General features: G+C 34.5%; 1 protein-coding gene across 5 annotated transcripts; it reads left to right on the top strand.

Moving 5' to 3' along the window:
* Positions 1 to 4822: 4822 nt before the first annotated feature.
* On the top strand, positions 4823 to 18840 carry caprin2 (caprin family member 2). Of its 5 annotated transcripts, none has more exons than NM_001013273.1 (21): positions 4823 to 5024; positions 6358 to 6595; positions 7045 to 7107; positions 7182 to 7268; positions 7367 to 7605; positions 7980 to 8062; positions 8622 to 8759; positions 8837 to 8877; positions 8954 to 9202; positions 9833 to 9871; positions 9958 to 10077; positions 10155 to 10239; positions 11591 to 11643; positions 11744 to 11854; positions 11958 to 12044; positions 13309 to 13425; positions 13693 to 13855; positions 15000 to 15104; positions 16037 to 16134; positions 17296 to 17356; positions 17595 to 18840. In NM_001013273.1, exons 1-21 carry the CDS (start codon positions 5020 to 5022, stop codon positions 18155 to 18157), a joined length of 2745 nt encoding a protein of 914 aa, NP_001013291.1. In that variant the 5' UTR covers positions 4823 to 5019; the 3' UTR covers positions 18158 to 18840. The 5 variants fall into 5 exon arrangements, with proteins under 5 accessions (NP_001013291.1, XP_073802016.1, XP_068075681.1 ...); XM_073945915.1 differs by having other exon boundaries at positions 4866 to 5024; positions 6362 to 6595; positions 15003 to 15104; XM_068219580.1 differs by having other exon boundaries at positions 4866 to 5024; positions 6362 to 6595.
* The last annotated feature ends 518 nt before the right edge of the window (positions 18841 to 19358 follow it).

The raw sequence follows: 19358 nt of genomic DNA, 5'->3' as shown, positions 1-19358 counted from the left end.
AATTGGATTTGCGCATTAATGAATTGTGTTTTAAATTTACGAATTAGATTTGCGCATTTATGAATTGTGTTTTGAATTTATGAATTAGATTTGCACATTTATTAACGAATAGTTTTTTTTTTTTATGTGAATTGTGTTGTGCGCGTGTTAATTTTATTTCCGTAAATGTATTATTATTGAGACTGATCTGGGTCCATATTTCTCTGGTGCTGAGGCAGACTGGGCACGGCCAACCAAAAATAATGCCTGGTTATCAACACTCTTGTATTCAGTGTATTAATGTAAATATCCAAAAAGTGTAGATTTGAGGTATTTGGAAGAGATCAGCGTCGAGCATGAAGGAAACTATTGTCTTGATGAAAATCTGCATGACATTTGCATGGAAGATTTTATTTCTTTATGCAACCATGTTGCAGCGATAACAATTTGGGCACATTTTGAGACGGTCCCAATATATTTTTGTAGATAATTCAAGAAAAGAACAAAAATGAAAATTGGCTGCTGTTTAATGAATACAGGGGTTTAATTCTTATTAAGAATTGGATATTTTCAATATTGTCTCATTGAAAGCCAAAAAGCCCAATGATTTTTTGCTATTCCTCTTATATACTTGTTCATATACCTCTATCTCTTCCTCCTTGCCTTTTGTAAATACAGTATTCTTGTAATGACTTCTTTTTTAGTGTCATGAAAGATTTGAGCACATGTTCTTATTTAATTTAATTTTATTTCTCCTTTTTTTTCCAGGGAAAACTTTTTCAGATACCGAAAAGCTGAACCAATGTACATTTTCATTATAAGCTTTCATATATAAGGAGTATTCATGCGTTTTCCCCTATATGGTCTGTCCTGCCTTTATAATTGTATTGTTTATGATAGCCTTGGCTGTCTTGGATTGTAAAAAAAAATGTTGAAGCACACATACTTCTGTTTGATTCCAGGGGGTGGCGCTAGAGAGCTTCGTTTAAAAAAATAACACTCGATTGCACATTAATTTGAATTCTGTCTTATTTAATATCTGCTCAGTTTTGAAATGGGTATTTTGATGGTGGCAGCTTGTGGTTTAAGTGTGAATATGCCAGATCACAGAATGACATGAATGAAATTTGTGGAGACATCTGTTCAGGTGAAGCAGCTACACGGGGAAATGGTGTCATCTCTATGACGGCGTTATTTGTAAATATAAGATATGTAAGACTGAACAATGGCTATTTTGAATACTCTTTTTGTCTTATTTATTTCATATTTATTTGTCTTGTGGTCTTTTTTTCTTTTTAAAACTCATCAGAGTTTGTCGTACAGGGCTGACTTGTCCTTACAACACTGCAATACGGACGGACTGAAATGCTTTCACACCGACGGTATGCCGAAATTCACTAAATATTATGGAGAACTTCAGGACTGGACAGCTGTTAAACACGTTTGTGTGTGTGCGCGCGCGTGTGTGTGTGTGTGTTTGCTAAGTATAGCTATTTTATTTGACTATTTTTATACTTTTGTTTGAGGGTTTCTATTGCCCGAATCCCTTTGCTTAGACTAGTCCTTTAGTTGTAGTGCTACAGGCATGTATCGTAGCTATGCACTTTGTATTCACATTACTAGAGATATATGAAGCAGGTTTTGTATTTTTTTACATATTGTACTTTTTACTTGTTCCTCAATAAATGTAACTTGTGATGATTGCACTTGTTATGAGCATATATTTGTAACTTACACAGTATTTAACTTTAATATTAACTGTATTTTACTGTACACTCTAAAAACAAATGCTGGGTTCCACACATTTCATGTTGTTTCAACACAAATCGATTAAGTTTTTACAATTTTAAATGGATTGAACTTAAAATAATGAAGTTGTCCCATTAACAACTTAAGAGTTGTGTTGTTTCAACTCAATTTTTATGTCATTTTCAGTTATGCAGTATGTTACTGTGTTTTAAAGTTGCATAGTGAAAATTACTGTATATTTTACAGTAAAGATATACATTCAACTCTGTAAATACTTATACTGCAAGATAAATGGTGTTGTAAATACTTATTTACAGTAAGTTACTTGCAAACTGCTGCCAGTAGGTTTCTCTAGATTCTACTGGATTGCTAAAAGTGTGCTGTCAAACAAATGCATTGCATTTAATATAAACGTTTTAGCATTTAAGCACTTCTTGAGATTTAAACCTCTGTCGCCTTTTAGCCTTCTTAGTTCACTTATACCATGTAAATAACAATAACGCTTAAATTAAAGCTTATTAAAGCTTGGATAAAGCAATAGAGTTCAGTTCCTGGGATGTGAACCCCATGTCATTCACATAAAACCAAAGTGGAATTAAGTTCATTAATAACATTAAACAACCAAGATCGGTTAACAGTCAAGGGTTGGTGCTATTGTGGCTGAATGGAGCATGGAGCTTGCAACACAAATTTTTCAGTTATACAGGTATGTGCCAAAAATTAGAATATCAAGAGAAAGTCCATTTATTTCAATAATTTATTTCAAAAAGTAAAACGTGTGTGTTATTTTAGTTCACTACACACAAAGTGAAATACTTCAAGTCTTCATTTTTCAGTTTTAATGCTTATAGATTAAAAATAAAAAACCTCAAATCCAGTATTTTAAAAAAAATGAATATTTCATGTGACCAATAAAAAAAAGAAACTAAAAGTGTGTTAATGTACTGCATTATGTCCTTCAGTACTTTGTTGGGCCTCCCTTTGCACTAATTACAGCAACAAGGCGGTGTGGCATGTAGGCGATCAGGCTTTGACACAGTTGAGGGGTTTACAAGTTGCTTCGATATCACCTTCAGCTAGTCTGTATTTTGGGGTCTATGTTGTCTCATCTTCCTCTTGACAATAGCTCATAGATTTTCAATGGGATTTAACGGGGTGTTTTCAGTCAATTAAGAGCAGGGATACCATGGTCCTTAAACCAGGTACTGGTAGCTTTGGCACTGTGTGCAGGTGCCAAGTTCTGCTGGAAAATAAAATCCTCTCCAAAAAGCTTGTTGGCAGCAGAATCATGAAGTGCTCTAAAACGTCCTGGTGTAGAATTGCGTCGACTGTAGACTTGATAAAAGACAATGGACCCATATTAGCATACTGTCTGACATGGCTCTCCAAACCATCACTGACTGTGGAACCTTCACACTGGACATTAAGCAGATTGACTTTTGTGTTTCTCCAGACTCTGGGATCTTGATTTCCAAATGAAATACAAAATTGGCATTCATCTGAAAAGAGGGAAACAGACCAGTACTTTTTTCTTTAGCCCAACACATGATATTTGGTTTGGGTGTGGCTTGACACATGGAGTTCTACAGCTGTAACCCATGTCATGCAGACTTCTGTATGTGGTGGTTCTTGATGCTCTGACACCAGCCTCAGTTGCCCTCGCTTGTCAATCCTCTCAAGGCTGAGGTCATACTTGTGCACCTTTTCCAGCCACATTTTCCTCTTAACACTCTACTAACATAGATACTGCACTCTGAGAGCATCCAGCTTTATTTGGAATTGCTTTTTCAGACTTTTCCTCCTTAATGAAGGTCTATCCCATGATTCTGAAGCCTACTAGGCCAGAATGAGGCAATTTCAGGCTTTCCATTAAATAATGGACTAGATTGAGACACAGAGAGCTACAATGTTGAACATGTTCATCTTTCTGGTGGACAGGGGAAAAGAAGCAAAATGGTCACACTACAGTTGTCAACATTTGATCAAAACATCGCCAACATTGTTAATCTTTAATCCATAAATATTTCAAATATTTCACTTTGTATAGTGAACTAAAATAACACAGAAGTTTCACTTTTTAAAAGATAATTATTGAAATAAAAGGACTCTCTCTCAATATTCAAATTTGTGGCACATACCTGTCTTTGGAATTGAACCCATTACCCTCACATAGTCAATGCCACAGTCAAACAACATTAGTCAAGCTAGATGCAGGAATAGACAATTAATGGTTTTAATGCTGCTCTTGATGCTTGCAAAATGAAGGTTGTGAGTTCAGTTTCCTGGGAATTGAACCTATGATCCTCATATTTCTAACGTCATATGAGCACATGCCAGTAAATATCATTAAACAAGCTGGAAATAATACTTTATATTGGTAGCTCATACATGCAACATGAAGGTTGTGAGCTCAAGTCCCTGGAAACTGAAGCCATAACGCACATATTGTTATTGTTAATGCCACATAAGCTTTTGTCAGTAAATGGCATTAGCAAACTAGAAAGTGCTGTAGATGATGTAGGATCAAGTTCAGCGTGGTGCTTGCAACATGAAAATTGGGGGTTCAAATCCCAGAGAATGCCCACTGAAGATTTTAGTGAACTGTTGAACTTCATCTTTGCCACCATGTGAATTATTTGAAATTAAAACATATTATAAGAAAAAAAAAAACTTTTAAATTAATTATTTTATATGGACATGGCGGTTCACTCCTGATAAATAAGGGACTAAGCTAAAGGAAAATGAATGAATATATGGAATTATATATAGGCAAGAAGTAAACTTAAGTAAACAAATCTAATATCCATTGCTGTCTCCCTGCTGACATAATTATATGTAGACTGATAGATAGATAGATAGATAGATAGATAGATAGATAGATAGATAGATAGAAAGATAGATAGATAGATAGATAGATAGATAGATAGATAGATAGATAGATAGATAGATAGATAGATAGATAGATAGATAGATAGATAGATAGAAAAGAGAGAGTAGAGAGAGAGAGAGAGAGGTTGAGCGCAGGGACCATACTGTTTTGTCCTGTGCTTGTCTGCGTGACGTCATGATTGCTCCTCCAGCTGATGTGTCTCCTCTTTTCCTAGGGCATAAATAGGTGAGAGGATGCTACGGTCTGTCCTCTCTGTTTAACCACCGCTTTATGTCGTCTGTCCAGCAGCTCACCGAAAGGCTAACTCATTTGCGTTGGCTCTAAATGAGCAGCCTTCCCACCCAAGTCATCCTAGCGATCTGAAACGCAGCAAACAAACACACACACTCCAGCAGAGACGCATGAGGTCGGTGAGATTTCTGCGAGTTTCTATGCTGTCACATGCATCTGTCTTGAATCCTCCTCGAGCAACTTATTTGGGTTCTCTTTGCGGGGTTTTGGGTGGTGGCACCGTGTTGATGCTGTTTGGGTAGGATTAGTCTGGAATGGAGACAATTTGTTTTGGATTAAGGTTTTAAAAGTTACGATTCAGAGTATTGCAATGGGTCCCTTTGGAAATAGCTATTGTAGCGTTATTGTTGATCTTGTTTGATTAGTGAGCAATATTTATGAACGCTAGAGGTACATTAAACCGTCTGTGGGATATTTGTAAATGATCTAGTAAACAAGCATGTTTTGTTTATGCTACATTTTAAGTGATTTTCAGACGCATTTCGCCGTTTATTCTTGTATTTGTTACCACTTTACGTAAATGCCATGTCATGGTTAGCACTGGCGAATGTCCAGACACATGGCAGAGTTTGGTGTGTGTATTGTACGATATGTTAAGGCTGTTTTTTGAGGTGATTTTTATACATTAATGGTCAACGAGTGATTGTCATTGTATTATAAACAAGACGTAGTCTACATTTATATGGCATTTAAACATGTAGAAAACTTTTTTATTTATAGCACAAGCATGGACAAACTTTTTTTTTAATTTGGGCTATCTAATTGGTTTAGATTTTTTTATTTACCTTCCATTTTCACCTATAAAATTATGCACCGGTTAAAGATTTATAGACATGGTTTAATAAAAATACAAAGTCATATGGTATTTTGTTAAACCTCTATAAATGGGAAAGGAAACATTTGAAATTTATTGATAAACTTGTATTATTATGCAAAGAATAACAAATCAGGGATTTTTTTAACCATTGCTTTTTAAAGTGTTTTATAGTTTTCATATTGTATCAGTTTAAGTTAATTACATTTTATATGGCCTTAAATGTAGTATTTGTAGTTGGGTTTTTGTTTTCACATTACTCCTATATGAACTTGAAGTAACACTTGCGCAATTTACCTTTTTGAGGTTTGTGATGCTTCATCCATACCAACAGGTGTCAGTATAAAGTTCATGACCACTGTAATATTGGCAAGCTGTTTTTAAAAATAATGTATACACTTTACATTTTCAAGCATATATTCTGTATTTAGTAACAAGTAATCTATCATTCGGTTATGGCATAAAAGTTCTTCATTTCATCGTAAATAGAGGTCAACATTTTGAAGTGATTGTTTAAAAAAAAAATGGTTAGACAGAATGGGTGCTGAATAGTTTTAGGACAATATTGGCGATGTTTTGATCAAATGTCACAACTGTAGAGTGATAATTTTGCTTCTTTTCCCCTGTCCACCAGAAAGACTGAAACCATGGTTCAGCTATCACCATCTCGGACATTAGAGACGTTGACGCCCTCGGAACTCACTGTGGAGAAGGATGATGGCCAGGGCAGCCCAAAACCTGAATCCCCTCGAATGCTTTCCGCCCTCCAGCTAGCCCTGAGCTCTACAACCGTCTACTGTGGCTATGAGAAGTACATTGAGGACGGCCTCATTTGCCTCAAGCACAAGATTCGTAACATTGAGAAAAAGAAGGTACCTTTTAATATTTAGGATGAATCTGTGGCCCATTACTCCTGGTCTGGGTCTATATTCTCTGTTGCTTAGAAAAGTATTTTTATAACAGTGCACACTGTATACTTGCCCTAGATTAAATAGTGGGAGTAAGGTTTTAGGGGGGTGATGCTGCAATTAAAACTAGACTGGTTAATTGGTACCATGACCTGGGTGGGAGTGGGATTTTTGGGGATGATGCTGCAAGTTAATTTAGAATGGTTAAATTGGTGCCGTGACCCGGGTGTGATTTGAGGTTTTGTGGGGTAAGAGTTCAGTACTAGTAAGACCTGTGCATGCAAACACTGGCTGTAGGTGGGATCCTCATTCTTAACCCCACTTTTAATCTCAAATGATGGAATATTTCACACTTTTAATATTAACAATGTTTACAAGTTTGTGTTTGACATAACTAAGCTTATTTCTTACAGCTCAAACTGGAAAGATACAGTGATAAGCTGAAGAAGGGGGAAAAGCTGAATGAAGACCAACTGGTAACTGACTTTCATATCATATGTTGCATCTTAGGAAATCTTGTTTGTGTCGCTAACATGGGTTGTCATTGTAGGAAGCTGTGGGCAAGTACGATGAGGTGGTCCATAATCTGAAGTTTGCCAAAGAGCTCCAGAAGACCATCGGCTCCCTCACTCAAGATGCAAGTCTTGTGTCTTTGTGAAGTATAGCATAAAATTAGGTTAAAAAAATACTTGAGTGTTGTACTGAATTTCCTTTTTTTCCCCCCCTACTCTGTAGTTGCTGAAGGCTCAGCGTAAAGCCGTTCGCCAAGAGAAGCAAATGAAGACTGATGAGGAGAAGAGCCGTTTGAGTCTAATGCTCCAGGTGCAGTACGTCCTCCATAGTCTGCAGAGAGAGGACGTCCGGAAGAACTTCTGCAACACCAGACAATATTCCTGCTACATGTCCACTCAAGACATGGAGGGTTTGATGGATTTGGCATCACTGGTGGGATGTAAAAGGGATTACAGCATTAGGTTTGCACTATTGGATACTGCAATCTGTTTTTGCATTGTGCATACAATTATTTATCGGTATCCCCCATACCCCCCAAGTTATTGTAGCTAACTCAGAATTGCTATGCGTTTTACAATGTCAACCTTGTCCAAACATGTTTTTTGATGCAAAAGGACACAGCTCTCATGTAGGCACATTCAAGTGGAGCTTAAGTATGACATTAAGTGATGTATAATAAACTTCTTAATTAGTGGGAGGGGTTTACCGATAGGTCAACTATGCAACTATGCAGTTATCTATGGCTATAGCTTTGGATGCTTTCAGGTTTCATGTTGCAGTATTTGGTGTTTATCCTGTTGATTTAGCATGGTCTTCCTGTTGTTTCATGCTCTAGTTTGGAGGATCAGATGCGACGGGCTGCTATTGTTTACTGGGAGCTGCTGGAAGGGAATGAAAAACCGGTTGCTGGCTCGACATGTGAGTTTCTAACTCAAACTGTGATGGTCAGATTAATTTGGTCTATGAAAGCTAGAACTACTTTGTTTTGGGTGACTGTTTTGCCAATTAGTTTTTTTTTTTACTAATATTGCTACTAAAAAAATGAAACAAAAAGAGTTCTTTTTATAAAATGTTTTTTATATATATGTTTTTTATATATATATTTATATATTTATATATATATATATATATATATATATATATATATATATATATATATATATATATATATATATATATATATATATATATATATATATATATATATATATATATATATATATATATATATATATATATATATATATATATATATATATATATATCTCATAAATCCATGTATGCCCCTGACAATTATTTTGAAAGAGCAGAAATTTTGACATGTATTGAAAGTATAAAAAAATAATTAAAGGTGCTTTTTTTTTTTAATTTATTCATTTGTTTTTTTAATTATTTAAAGCAGGCCGTTTACTAGGGTACAAATATGGTCCCTTTTTAAAGTTTTATTTTTAATATGACTGCTATCATTCATCTACAGACAAGCACATGAAGGAGAAGCTTCTTCGCCTAGTGGATTCTGGCTTTTTCGATAACATCCCGCTTCCTAAATCTGACAGTCAAGAGAAGACCGAAACCATAAAGCCTGATTCTCAATCCAGACCCAGTGGCCTCACCAGTAAGATTACTCTACATATTGTCATGAAGCAGACACTTTCACTAGCGCATAATTTATTGTATATTTCTTTGCTTTAGCGCTGGTAAAGCTGAGCTCAAATGAAGTGCCTTCCAAAGAGGTAAAAACAAGTAATGCATCAATTCATGATTTAAATGTTGTAAACAAGCAGGTCACTAATGTCTGCATGATGGCAGTTTCTTAACAGACGATACATGCCTGAAACTGATGAGCGCAGACGAGGTGAAACCGCATCGCCTCGCAACTGGAAGGAAGACTTTTTGGCCATGAAGGAGAGGGAGCCACCGGACTCCTGGGAAATGGAGGAGCTTGCTGATCCTCCTGCGTCCTCCCAGTCCCCCATACAGAAGCCATGGAAAGGAGCAGCGGGTTTGATTCCTAAAACTGTAGACATTGTGAAGAGATCCACGACTGACCCTAAAGAGGTGAAAAACTTGCCTGTTAAATTGTTTCCTTGCTCAATAATATTAATAATAATAATAATAATAATAAATAATAATAACAATAATAATCATTTTATTATTATTATTATTATTTTTGTTGTTGTATATAATTCATGACTTTTTTTTTTGCAAAAGTCTATTCACATTCTTATATCAATCGTTAAATGAAGTGGTCAACATTTAACATTTTGTTATTGTAATTACGAACTACTATAAAGTTCTCTTTACTGAAAGTTACTTGATGTATGATGTTTAGTGCACATTCAGGACATGTGGATTTGTATGGTCCTTTTTATTTCATTTATTTATTTTAGTGCAATTAAACTAACATTTCCATACTACAAAGACCCCCTGATGCACATTTGAAAGCAAATATAAATTGCTATTATTTGTGCTGTTCAATTAAATGACCCAATTAACTAATATGAATATAAAAAGAAATAATTTTTACTTATTTACAATATTCTCTGATGCTATAACATTTTTAAAACCTGTTGAAGATGTTGCTGTTTTACAACTTAGCATGTTGGTGGTTTACTCAGCTGTCAAGCTATTTGCAGCCTGCATGCATACTGTAGAGAAAATGTGTTAAACTTCTGTCTCTTTTTCTAGAAACGTCAAAGAAAGAAGGCTGAGCAAGACTCCAAATCTGTGAGTTTTTGATCAGAGGATCCAAACCTTTGTAAAATCATCAGTCAAGTGTAAAATTATTTTTTTTTTTTGGATTATATTTTCAGATGCCCGTTGCAGTGGAAGTCTTCAGTTCTCCATCTCCGTTACCAAAAGATCCCGTTCAGCGCCGGCAGCAGCTGGAGACACTGATGGACCAGATCTCTGGCTCCTTCAGTTTCATGCAGGCAAGCATTAAAGCAAGCAACTGTTTAATTTAAACAATCAGTGTTTTTTAAATCCCCAATATAATCCGTGTTTGCAGGAGTCTCTTTTGGATGGAGAATCTTCACCTGTCAACACTCAAACAAAAAGATGCCGTCCATCTCCAGGCTCCTCCACTCCAATCGGTACAGGAATGTTTCATATTAACACCGTAAGAATAGAATGGTGTTAAATTCACAGTTTGCTTGCATAGAACGGTAGTGATTATTACAGGATTTATCTAGGCACATCATTAGTTTTAAATTGATTGTTCCCCCATTATAGGGCTGGGCGATTTTGCCCTAATCAATCTCTATTAATTGAACATTTGAACTATTACGATTAATGAAGGTTTGTTTTATTTATTAAATTTTGCCCTCATAGTTCACTGACCGATTTTGTACAGGAAATATGTAAGCATATTTTAAGTGAGATTGCTGAATGAAGGGTGCATTACTTAATTTTTTAATTAAAGGAAACGCACAGTCTACTATCTATGATTATTTATTGAACATCAACATTGAGTAACTGAAATTAAACCACACATTGCCACATTTTTGTCTTTAATAAATAACCTGCACTTTGTAAGCAAAATAAATTTATTTTCAATGTTTTTCATATTAAAAGGAGAAAATAAGCAGCATCTCTTCTTAAAATAAAATAAAATTCCTGCGTCTTCTGAGCAAATGTTTTAATTAAAATTAATTTATTGTAATGGAAAATATGCCATCTCTGGTGCAGCTTCCAATCAGCATCAATGTAGTGCAAAGTAAGGCTCAAGAATGGGTCCATCGTTCTACTTGACCAGAGATCAGACAAGGCTTCAAAGTGACTTCAGAAGTAAAAAAAAAAAATAAATAAATAAATAAACAGATGGGTCAGTTAACTCCGCATGCAGTGTAATGGAAAGCAAAAGAAATTGACCTGAAAACTTGATTATCGGTTCTAAATGATGATTCAGTTAATCGCCCAGCCCTACCTGCCCCATTATCTTTAATCAGAATCAAGCTTTTTTTTTTTTTTTCCTCCAGTGGCATGTTTATTGATGCAAACTTGGGCCTATTAAGCTATACAGGAGTAAACTTTAAGTTTATTTTAAATTGTCTTTTTTTTTTTTTTTTTAAATTAGTTTAAGACTTTTGGCCCTAATTGCCCTCCATGCCAGGGTGACTTTACTTGCATGAGATGGCAAACCCCAATCATCTAATTAAATCCTAATAAACAAAATCAGCTCTTTACATGCAGTTTTTTTTTTTTTTTTTGGCCAGTCTAATAGTTTCACTTGTATATCCAGTGCTCTCTAGTGGTCATATGTCACTAGGCTACCATTACTAAAGGCTTTAAATTCCTTTTATAAGGTTTTAATCCTTTGCTTCAGTTCTTTGAGAACATCTACAAATACAGCACACTATAACATTATAGTTCAGCATTTATAGGTTTTTTTTATTTTTATTTTTTTTATTTAAATTATTATTATTATTTTTTTTAACCATACAGTACAGAGAGAATTGACCAAAAGCCCTTCAGATATTCTGCCTTCATCGCAGCGGGTGAGGAAAATTTTAACTTTTAAGATTACTAAGTGCCTAACCATAAAAACATGGTCAGCATAAGCTTTGACCATCTATTCGATGTATTTTGTACTGTCAGAGCACTCCTTTGCGGATTCTGCTGTCTGGAGAGGGTAAAGGCTGTCTGTCCAATGGAGATCGCTCCATAAATGGCTCTGATCTGGAGCTGCACTCTGAAGATAAGCCACGGGTACAGATTTTTGTGGGTTGTTGCTGCAAATATTGGATGTATGGTAGCTTTTGGTGTGAGTTTGTGACTTTAGATGTGCTATAATGGAGTGTTGTGTTTGTAGAAGCAGGCTGAGGGCTTCAACTCACCTCCACTGTACCGCAGAGGATCCTCCATTTCAGTTTCTCTAGAAAACCAAAGCACTGTACAGGTAAACACCCAAACTCATCTGCTTAAGTCGTGATGTATGGAATACTGTTTCCGGGTCCACTAATTCAAATTGAGAATATTCGTTCATGACCACTTTTTACACGCATTAAAGTAAATTTGATATAAAATAATGGTGTACACCACAGTCTCTGGGCTTTCTGCATCATAGACGTATAACAATTAATAAAAAAACGAATCACTTTCTTGTCATCAGATATTTGGCATGGTTTATATATTGGAATTTTTAAATTTTTTTTTGTAAGTATCACTTCGCTTTGTAAAAGCTTTTGTATTACCATTTGTTGAGCCTCCCCATACAGTATGATAGAGCGCTTGGACATGGAACATCACACTTAAGCAAATGAACTGTAGATGTATTATTCATACTACATGGTGGTCCTGAAACCAATGGTGCTTCAGTTGAGGTCGACTACTGAAGTTTTATTAATTTTCAGAAGTTTTAATTAAATTTGTTAATTTGTATATTTGAAATGAAATGCCTTTTTATAATACCTTTTTGTTATTTTTTCAATAATTGTTCAAACAAATTTTGCACCATTTTATTAATTATATAAAATTATATTAAAATTATATACTTTATTCATACTTTTTAGTAAATATTACTTTATTTTAAATACTGGTTTGGATTTTATCAAAATTAGTGATACTTTTTCAGCTTTTGTTTTTTTTTTTTTTATTTGAGGAATTTTAAGATGTGATTTTTGTATTATTGATTTAATTTATTAATTTAAACGAGTCTTGCACTACGTTTTATATATATATATATATATATATATATATATATATATATATATATATATATATATATATATATATATATATATATATATATATAATAAATATATATATATATATATATAATAAATATATATATATATATATATATATATATATATATATATATATATATATATGCTATTAATTTTTTTTTTATTTACATTTTTAAATATTGCTTTGGATTTTATTTAAATTTGTTTATTTTTTTCAGCTTGTTTTTGAGGAATTTAATTTAAAGATTTAATTTAGTATTTTACTTAGATTTCTTCTTATTACATTTATTAATTTATCTTTTTATTTAATTTTGTATTTAATTTAACATTTCTGAAGAAGATTTTTATATTTAGAATTTGTATTAGTTGGCAGTAACATTTAACAAGTCGAAAGTTTAGACTAGAGATTTTGTGATTTTACTTTTTTACTGTCATGTATTTGACATGACCTTTGTTTTGTTGACCCTTTGACAGGCAGGAAGGCAGATGTTATGCAATGGAGTATCGAGCTCTGGTTCTGCACAGACATTTTCAACCCCACCCAGTCGCAGATCCATCAGCGCAGAAAACCCCTTCCACAACATTCACTCTGTAAGCATCAATTAACGCCACTTCTAATTGTTTAAAGCAATGGTCTCAAACTCCATTCCTGAAGGGCCGTAGCTCTGCATAGTTTAGCTCCAACCACCTCCAACTCACCTGCTAAAAGTCTCTAGTAGTCTTGAACACCTCAATTATTTGGATTAGTTGTGTTTGATTAGGATTGGATCAAAACTGTGCAGTGCTGTTGCCCTCCAGGAATTAGTTTGAGACCTATGATCTAAAGGAAGTGAAATGTCAAACCCCGCTCGTCCTCAGGTGTTTAATGTGATCGGCGAGAGCTCAGGGATGAAGGCAGATGAGAGCGGTTTCTCGGAGTCCATACATCGCAGTTTCACGTCAGCCAAAACCTCCAGTGTAACCACTGCCAGCACTCAGACTCCACCTGAACTTAACCCACCCGAGGAAGACCTGCAGATCGGTAAAGCATGAGCATGTGCTGTGCATTTTACTTTAAATTCCTTTTTTTATTGTACATTTAAACTCACTATTTATTTTTTTTTACCTTCCATTTTAATATTTATATTACACTTTTTAAAATGTTAATAAAGTTAGATTTTTAGTATTACTTAACATTTGGTTGCATTCATGCTTTTATACATTAAACATTTTTCTAATTTAAATTAATTTAATGTATTTAATATAATTATTATCCAGTGTTATTCCAGTTGATTTATCTAAAATATTTTACTATAAATAGCTTTTTTTTTTTACCTATTTTATTTTAATTTCATTTTAATTGTAATTAATTACAACAAATAAATTAATTTTAAAAATTTAATTAATTTGATTCTAATTGAATTTATTATAATCTAATTATATATATATGTCACACACACACACACATGACCTTTGACCTATAACCTAAACAACAAATAAATGTCAATCATGTCGTTTCACATATTATTAATGTTTTATTTCCCACCTATAAGAAATAAATTGATGCCATCTTACATGTAGATACGTAGATGAAGAGGCGCCTTCTAGTGTACCTAGGGTGATAATGGTCTGTTTGAACTGGCTAAAATGTGCAATGACGTTAGCCGTTTCGAACATTACAGGGGGCGCTAAACTGCGGTTTTCTCTGTGTTATTATCTATGATGTTTAACAGAGTAAATGAATGTTCACAGTATATCTGATAATGTTTTTTTCTTCTGGATAAAGTCTTATTTGTTTTATTTTGGCAGTAATAAAAGCAGTTTTTTATAAATAATTTTTAAAAAATTAATTGTAAGGTCACTAATCATCTCCTATAAGCAATATATATTTTTTCAATGGTCTCCAGAACAAACCATCGTTGCACAATAACTTGACTAATTACCCTGACCTGCCTAGTTAACCTAATTAACCTGGTGAGGAATTTACATGTCACTTTAAGCTGTATAGAAGTGTCTTGAAGTCTGTCTGTCTGTCTGTCTATCTATCTATCTATTTATCTTTTTTTATTGTAGGACACATTTAGTCTCAAACATTTGGTCTTGACGTGTTTATGAAATTTTACAATTCTGCATCATTCTGATAATCTGCTGTATTTTTTCGTACTCTGATTAATGTGTGTTTCCAGAAGGCCAGTATCCTCTGGAGTGTGCAGTCAGTGCTGGTGGTCCCGTGTTCTCCAGCTCCCATTCTCGTGTGGGTCAGTCGTGTTACTCTCGCGGGGCAGTCAGAGGTATGATGCGTGCAGGCAGGGCTTTGGGGCACTCATTCAGATCACCGGGTGGCTATAGAGGTACCTTCCTCTTCCTTCATGGTCCGCAAGTCCTTTACTTTTTACACTTCATATTACACTGGTGTACTTCTGTTCTCTTAAAGCACTGCAGATTGTCATTCTGGCTCTTTAAAGTGGTCATGCCATGGATTTCTATTTGTGTTAAATGTATGAATTATTATTTATTTATTTATTTATTTATTTATTTATTATTATTATTATTATATATATTTTTTATGTATTATTATTATTATTATTATTATTATTATTATTATTTTTATTATATATTTATAATTTATTATTATTAATATGCATTTTTATAATAAATAATTATTATTAAAAAAATAAAATAATAATAATAATTTTGTTGTTGGTTTATTTATTTTTAAAATTTATTTTTGTGTTACTGTAACAAGCTATATCTTTTTTTTTTTCTGTTTGATTCGTTGTATAGCAGTTAGTATTTTACCATTAACCAGATAGGCCTCGGATTAAATTCTGTTTGCTTTCGACTTGATGCAACATTTACATCCAGTTAAGCATTAGTCATTAGCCAGTTTTTCAATCCTTTATATGCATTTAAGAATTGCTTTACCACATTACTGATGTGATTTACTTCTAAATGCACATTAAAACAGTGTGACTGAAATTAAGCTATTTGGTGACAGTCAGTAGGTCATGCCTATGCTCTGAAGACTGCCATTGACATCACATGCCACATTTTTCTCCCCTGACTGTTAAATGCTTTGTAATTATAACAAGCTGGATGTTTAATGGAACAAAGACCCCTTGTATGTTAAAATATTATTGACTTGTGTCCTGGCCACTTTTTCTCTCGTCTCTAGTTGTGACATATTAGAGTAAAATTGAATGTTTTTCTGTCTGATGGGCAGGTGGTTATGATGCCTACAGAGTGAATGTACGTTCCCCAGGAGGAAGCTTCATGTCCCAGACACACAGAGAGCCTGCGTCTGCACTTTACATGGCCAGAGTGAGTTGTGTGCCCTTTACTACTATAAATCGAGGGAGTGATCACACTATGCTATCCGAACCGTGCCCAGGCCTGTTTCCCGAATCATTTGAGAAGTGAGTGCACTGAAGCAGGCTCGGGCATGGTTCATTTGGCTGTCCCTGGCCCGGTTGGAAGAGGTGTGCCAGAGCGCAGTTCACTTAGGCTTTAGCAGAGTAAGCTTGTATGTGAGTGCAAAATGTGCCTGAGCCCGAAACTGAAAGGGAGATGTGACTTAAGGACCTGTTTCATATGGATCTATTATTTATTCTTACTGTTCAATGAACGCAAACCGTTGTAGATTTATTAAAGATGCCATCCCCTCATTGCATGACAGCTGCACCTTCAGCAAACCTCTTAATTCCTGAAGCACGAGGACTTTTTATGATTGTTTGAGCGTCAAAAGCGGCTATCTGTTCAGTGAAATATTTGACTGTCACCGCATATCAAACAACTTAAACGATATAATTAAATAAATCGCTACTGTGTTGAGCGAGAGGGCTTATTGAACAGCCCATCATCGATGACTTAAGCATGCCCAGGCCCGAATGTAATGAGTGCGGGCCGTCGGGGGAGACGGGAGGGGGGACGAGCGTGCTTTGGCTCGGTTCAAGGCAACTGTACATAGTGAGTATGCCCTGATATTTAAATTGATTTATTAATTTTTTTTAAATGTATATTTAACAAATTGTGAATTTCGCTAATTCATAAAAACAATCCAATTTTAGCCATTGTGTTATGAATAGTCTCAAATTACATTAACAAATGTGTAATGTTTTTAAATTCAATGCATCGTGATCAGTTGCATAATTGTTCATTTTGCATTGTAGATGTTGGGTTTTGTTCTAACCATTCTAAATTCAATTTCATGTATAAGCAATCCAAAATATGTTAAGACTTTGCATTGTAGAATCTATTTTATAAATTTTTTAAATTAATTTGTATTGTGTATATTAGTTATATAGTCAGGATATTGCTTTTACTTAAACACATGCTGTACACATTTGTATTGTAGGCTTCATGTCATTTCGCATGGTAGGTATAATTAATAAAAAATACATAAAGTATATTAGACGTTCTATATCAGCTTTGTCAATGATGTACTTTTGACCCTGCTAATTGTAGTTTTGGTTGCATTATCAGGAAAACGGCTATCAGCAAAACTTCAAGAGAGGAGCAGGCACAGCAACTCAGAGGAGCAGCGGTATGATTATTTTAAAAAGTGCTTTACGCAATCCAAAAGAAACTGAAAATTTAAGCAGTCTTTATATCATCCATAGATTGCTATATACATATATTTTATGTAGATGAATATTTGTCTGACTACTGTTGTATATTTGATTATCATGCTGATAATGAGTGTAATTTATATTATTATTATTATTATTATTACTATTATTATTATTAAGTAATTTGTGCTTTTTAACTTGCCTCCATTTAAGCCGGCTGGAGCGACTCTTCTCAAGTGAGCAGTCCGGATCGAGATGGGGCGTATCCTCTGGATTCAGGACTTAGTGACACCCTGTCTATCCCGGCCATGGAGGTGCCCATGAATCCACAAGGCCCGCACACCCTGATGCCTGTCCATGTGTACCCACTCACCCAGCTCCGTGTGGCATTCTCTGCTGCTCGCACCGCCAACTTTGCGCCGGGCACTTTAGACCAGCCCATCGCCTTTGATCTGCTCCACACCAACCTGGGTGACATGTTCGACACTGGCTCTGGTCGCTTCACCTGCCCAGCCACCGGTGCCTACGTCTTCATCTTCCACATCCTGAAGCTGGCCATCAGCGTGCCGCTCTACATCAACCTCATGCGCAACGAAGAGGTGATGGTGTCCGCGTATGCCAACGACGGTGCCCCAGATCACGAAACGGCCAGTAATCATGCTGTCCTGCAGCTGTTTCAAGGCGATCAGGTGTGGCTCAGGCTGCACCGTGGCGCCATCTATGGCAGCAGCTGGAAGTATAGCACCTTCTCTGGATTCCTGCTGTACCAGGATTGAAGCTCCTAAAATAGGCACAACAAGAGAGGATAAGGCATTTTGGGATGTTTTTTGGGAGTTGTTCTGCACTTTTGGTTACGCATGGTGCAAATGCATGTTTAAAGATCGCGTTCAATAGTGGAAGTCAGTGTTTAACGCATATAAATGCTGCTTACCGTTTAAATCAGGTTGTTATTATTATTATTATTATTATTATTATTATTATTATTTAGTTCTTTTTATAAGTTTCTTTTTCCCTGTAGTTTGAGTTTGCACACGTAACCCAAAGAAGCCTATTTAGTGTATGCTAAACTGAAATGCTAACATTCAGAAGCATCTTCAAGTGTTCATTAATTGACCCCATCTGCTCATTTTTAGATTGGGTTTCCAGCCATATAAAGTTCTATGTAACGTGCCTTTTTTCCTGGGGGTGGGTGGGTTGAGGTCTCGAACTCAAGCACTGCTTAGCAAGAATTGAGGATCTTTCTTTTCTGGTAATACTTGACCTGTTGAGCACTTTAAAAAGAAACTGAGGTATTTGGTGGCCTTGTTATGGGTTTGGGTGTGTGTGTGTTCATCTTTGTGTGTCTGTGAAATCTATACTGTGAGTGAGAAATCTTGAACACTGACTCTGCTGTGAAAGCATTAAGGCCAAAATTTGCTCCCTCTTGTGCCTGAAATAATAATAAAAAAAGTGCAGTTGATTTTCTTTTGTTGTGATTTTTCGTTTGTGTAGATGTTTTTGGTGTTTAGATTGGTATTAAAGTACTAATGGGCGATTATATAGATAGATATATATATATAGATAGATATAGATAGATAGATATATATATATATAGATAGATATAGATATCTATCTATCTATCTATCTATCTATCTATCTATCTTATCTATAGGTGTATATATATATATATATATATATAGGTGTATATATGTATATATATGTGTATATATATGTATATATATGTGTATATATATGTGTATATATATATATATATATATATATATATATATATATATATATATATATATATATATATATATATATATATATATATATATATATATATATATATATATATATATATATATATATATATATATATATATATATATATATATATATATATATAGAGAGAGAGAGATGAATAGAGATATATATATATATATATATATATATATATATATATATATATATATATGTCTATATATATATATATAT

The sequence above is a fragment of the Danio rerio genome, chromosome 4 (assembly GCF_049306965.1).
Source record: "Danio rerio strain Tuebingen ecotype United States chromosome 4, GRCz12tu, whole genome shotgun sequence".
NCBI lineage: Eukaryota > Metazoa > Chordata > Actinopteri > Cypriniformes > Danionidae > Danio > Danio rerio.
This window is presented reverse-complemented; position numbering and strand designations above follow the sequence as displayed.

Excerpts from the sequence above, each read along its gene's own strand:
- caprin2 (XM_068219579.1), top strand. Across the intron at positions 8,760-8,836 it reads CAGACCCAGTGGCCTCACCA|CGCTGGTAAAGCTGAGCTCA; the intron begins GTAAGATTACTC and ends TCTTTGCTTTAG. Across the intron at positions 11,644-11,743 it reads TTCTGCCTTCATCGCAGCGG|AGCACTCCTTTGCGGATTCT; the intron begins GTGAGGAAAATT and ends TTGTACTGTCAG.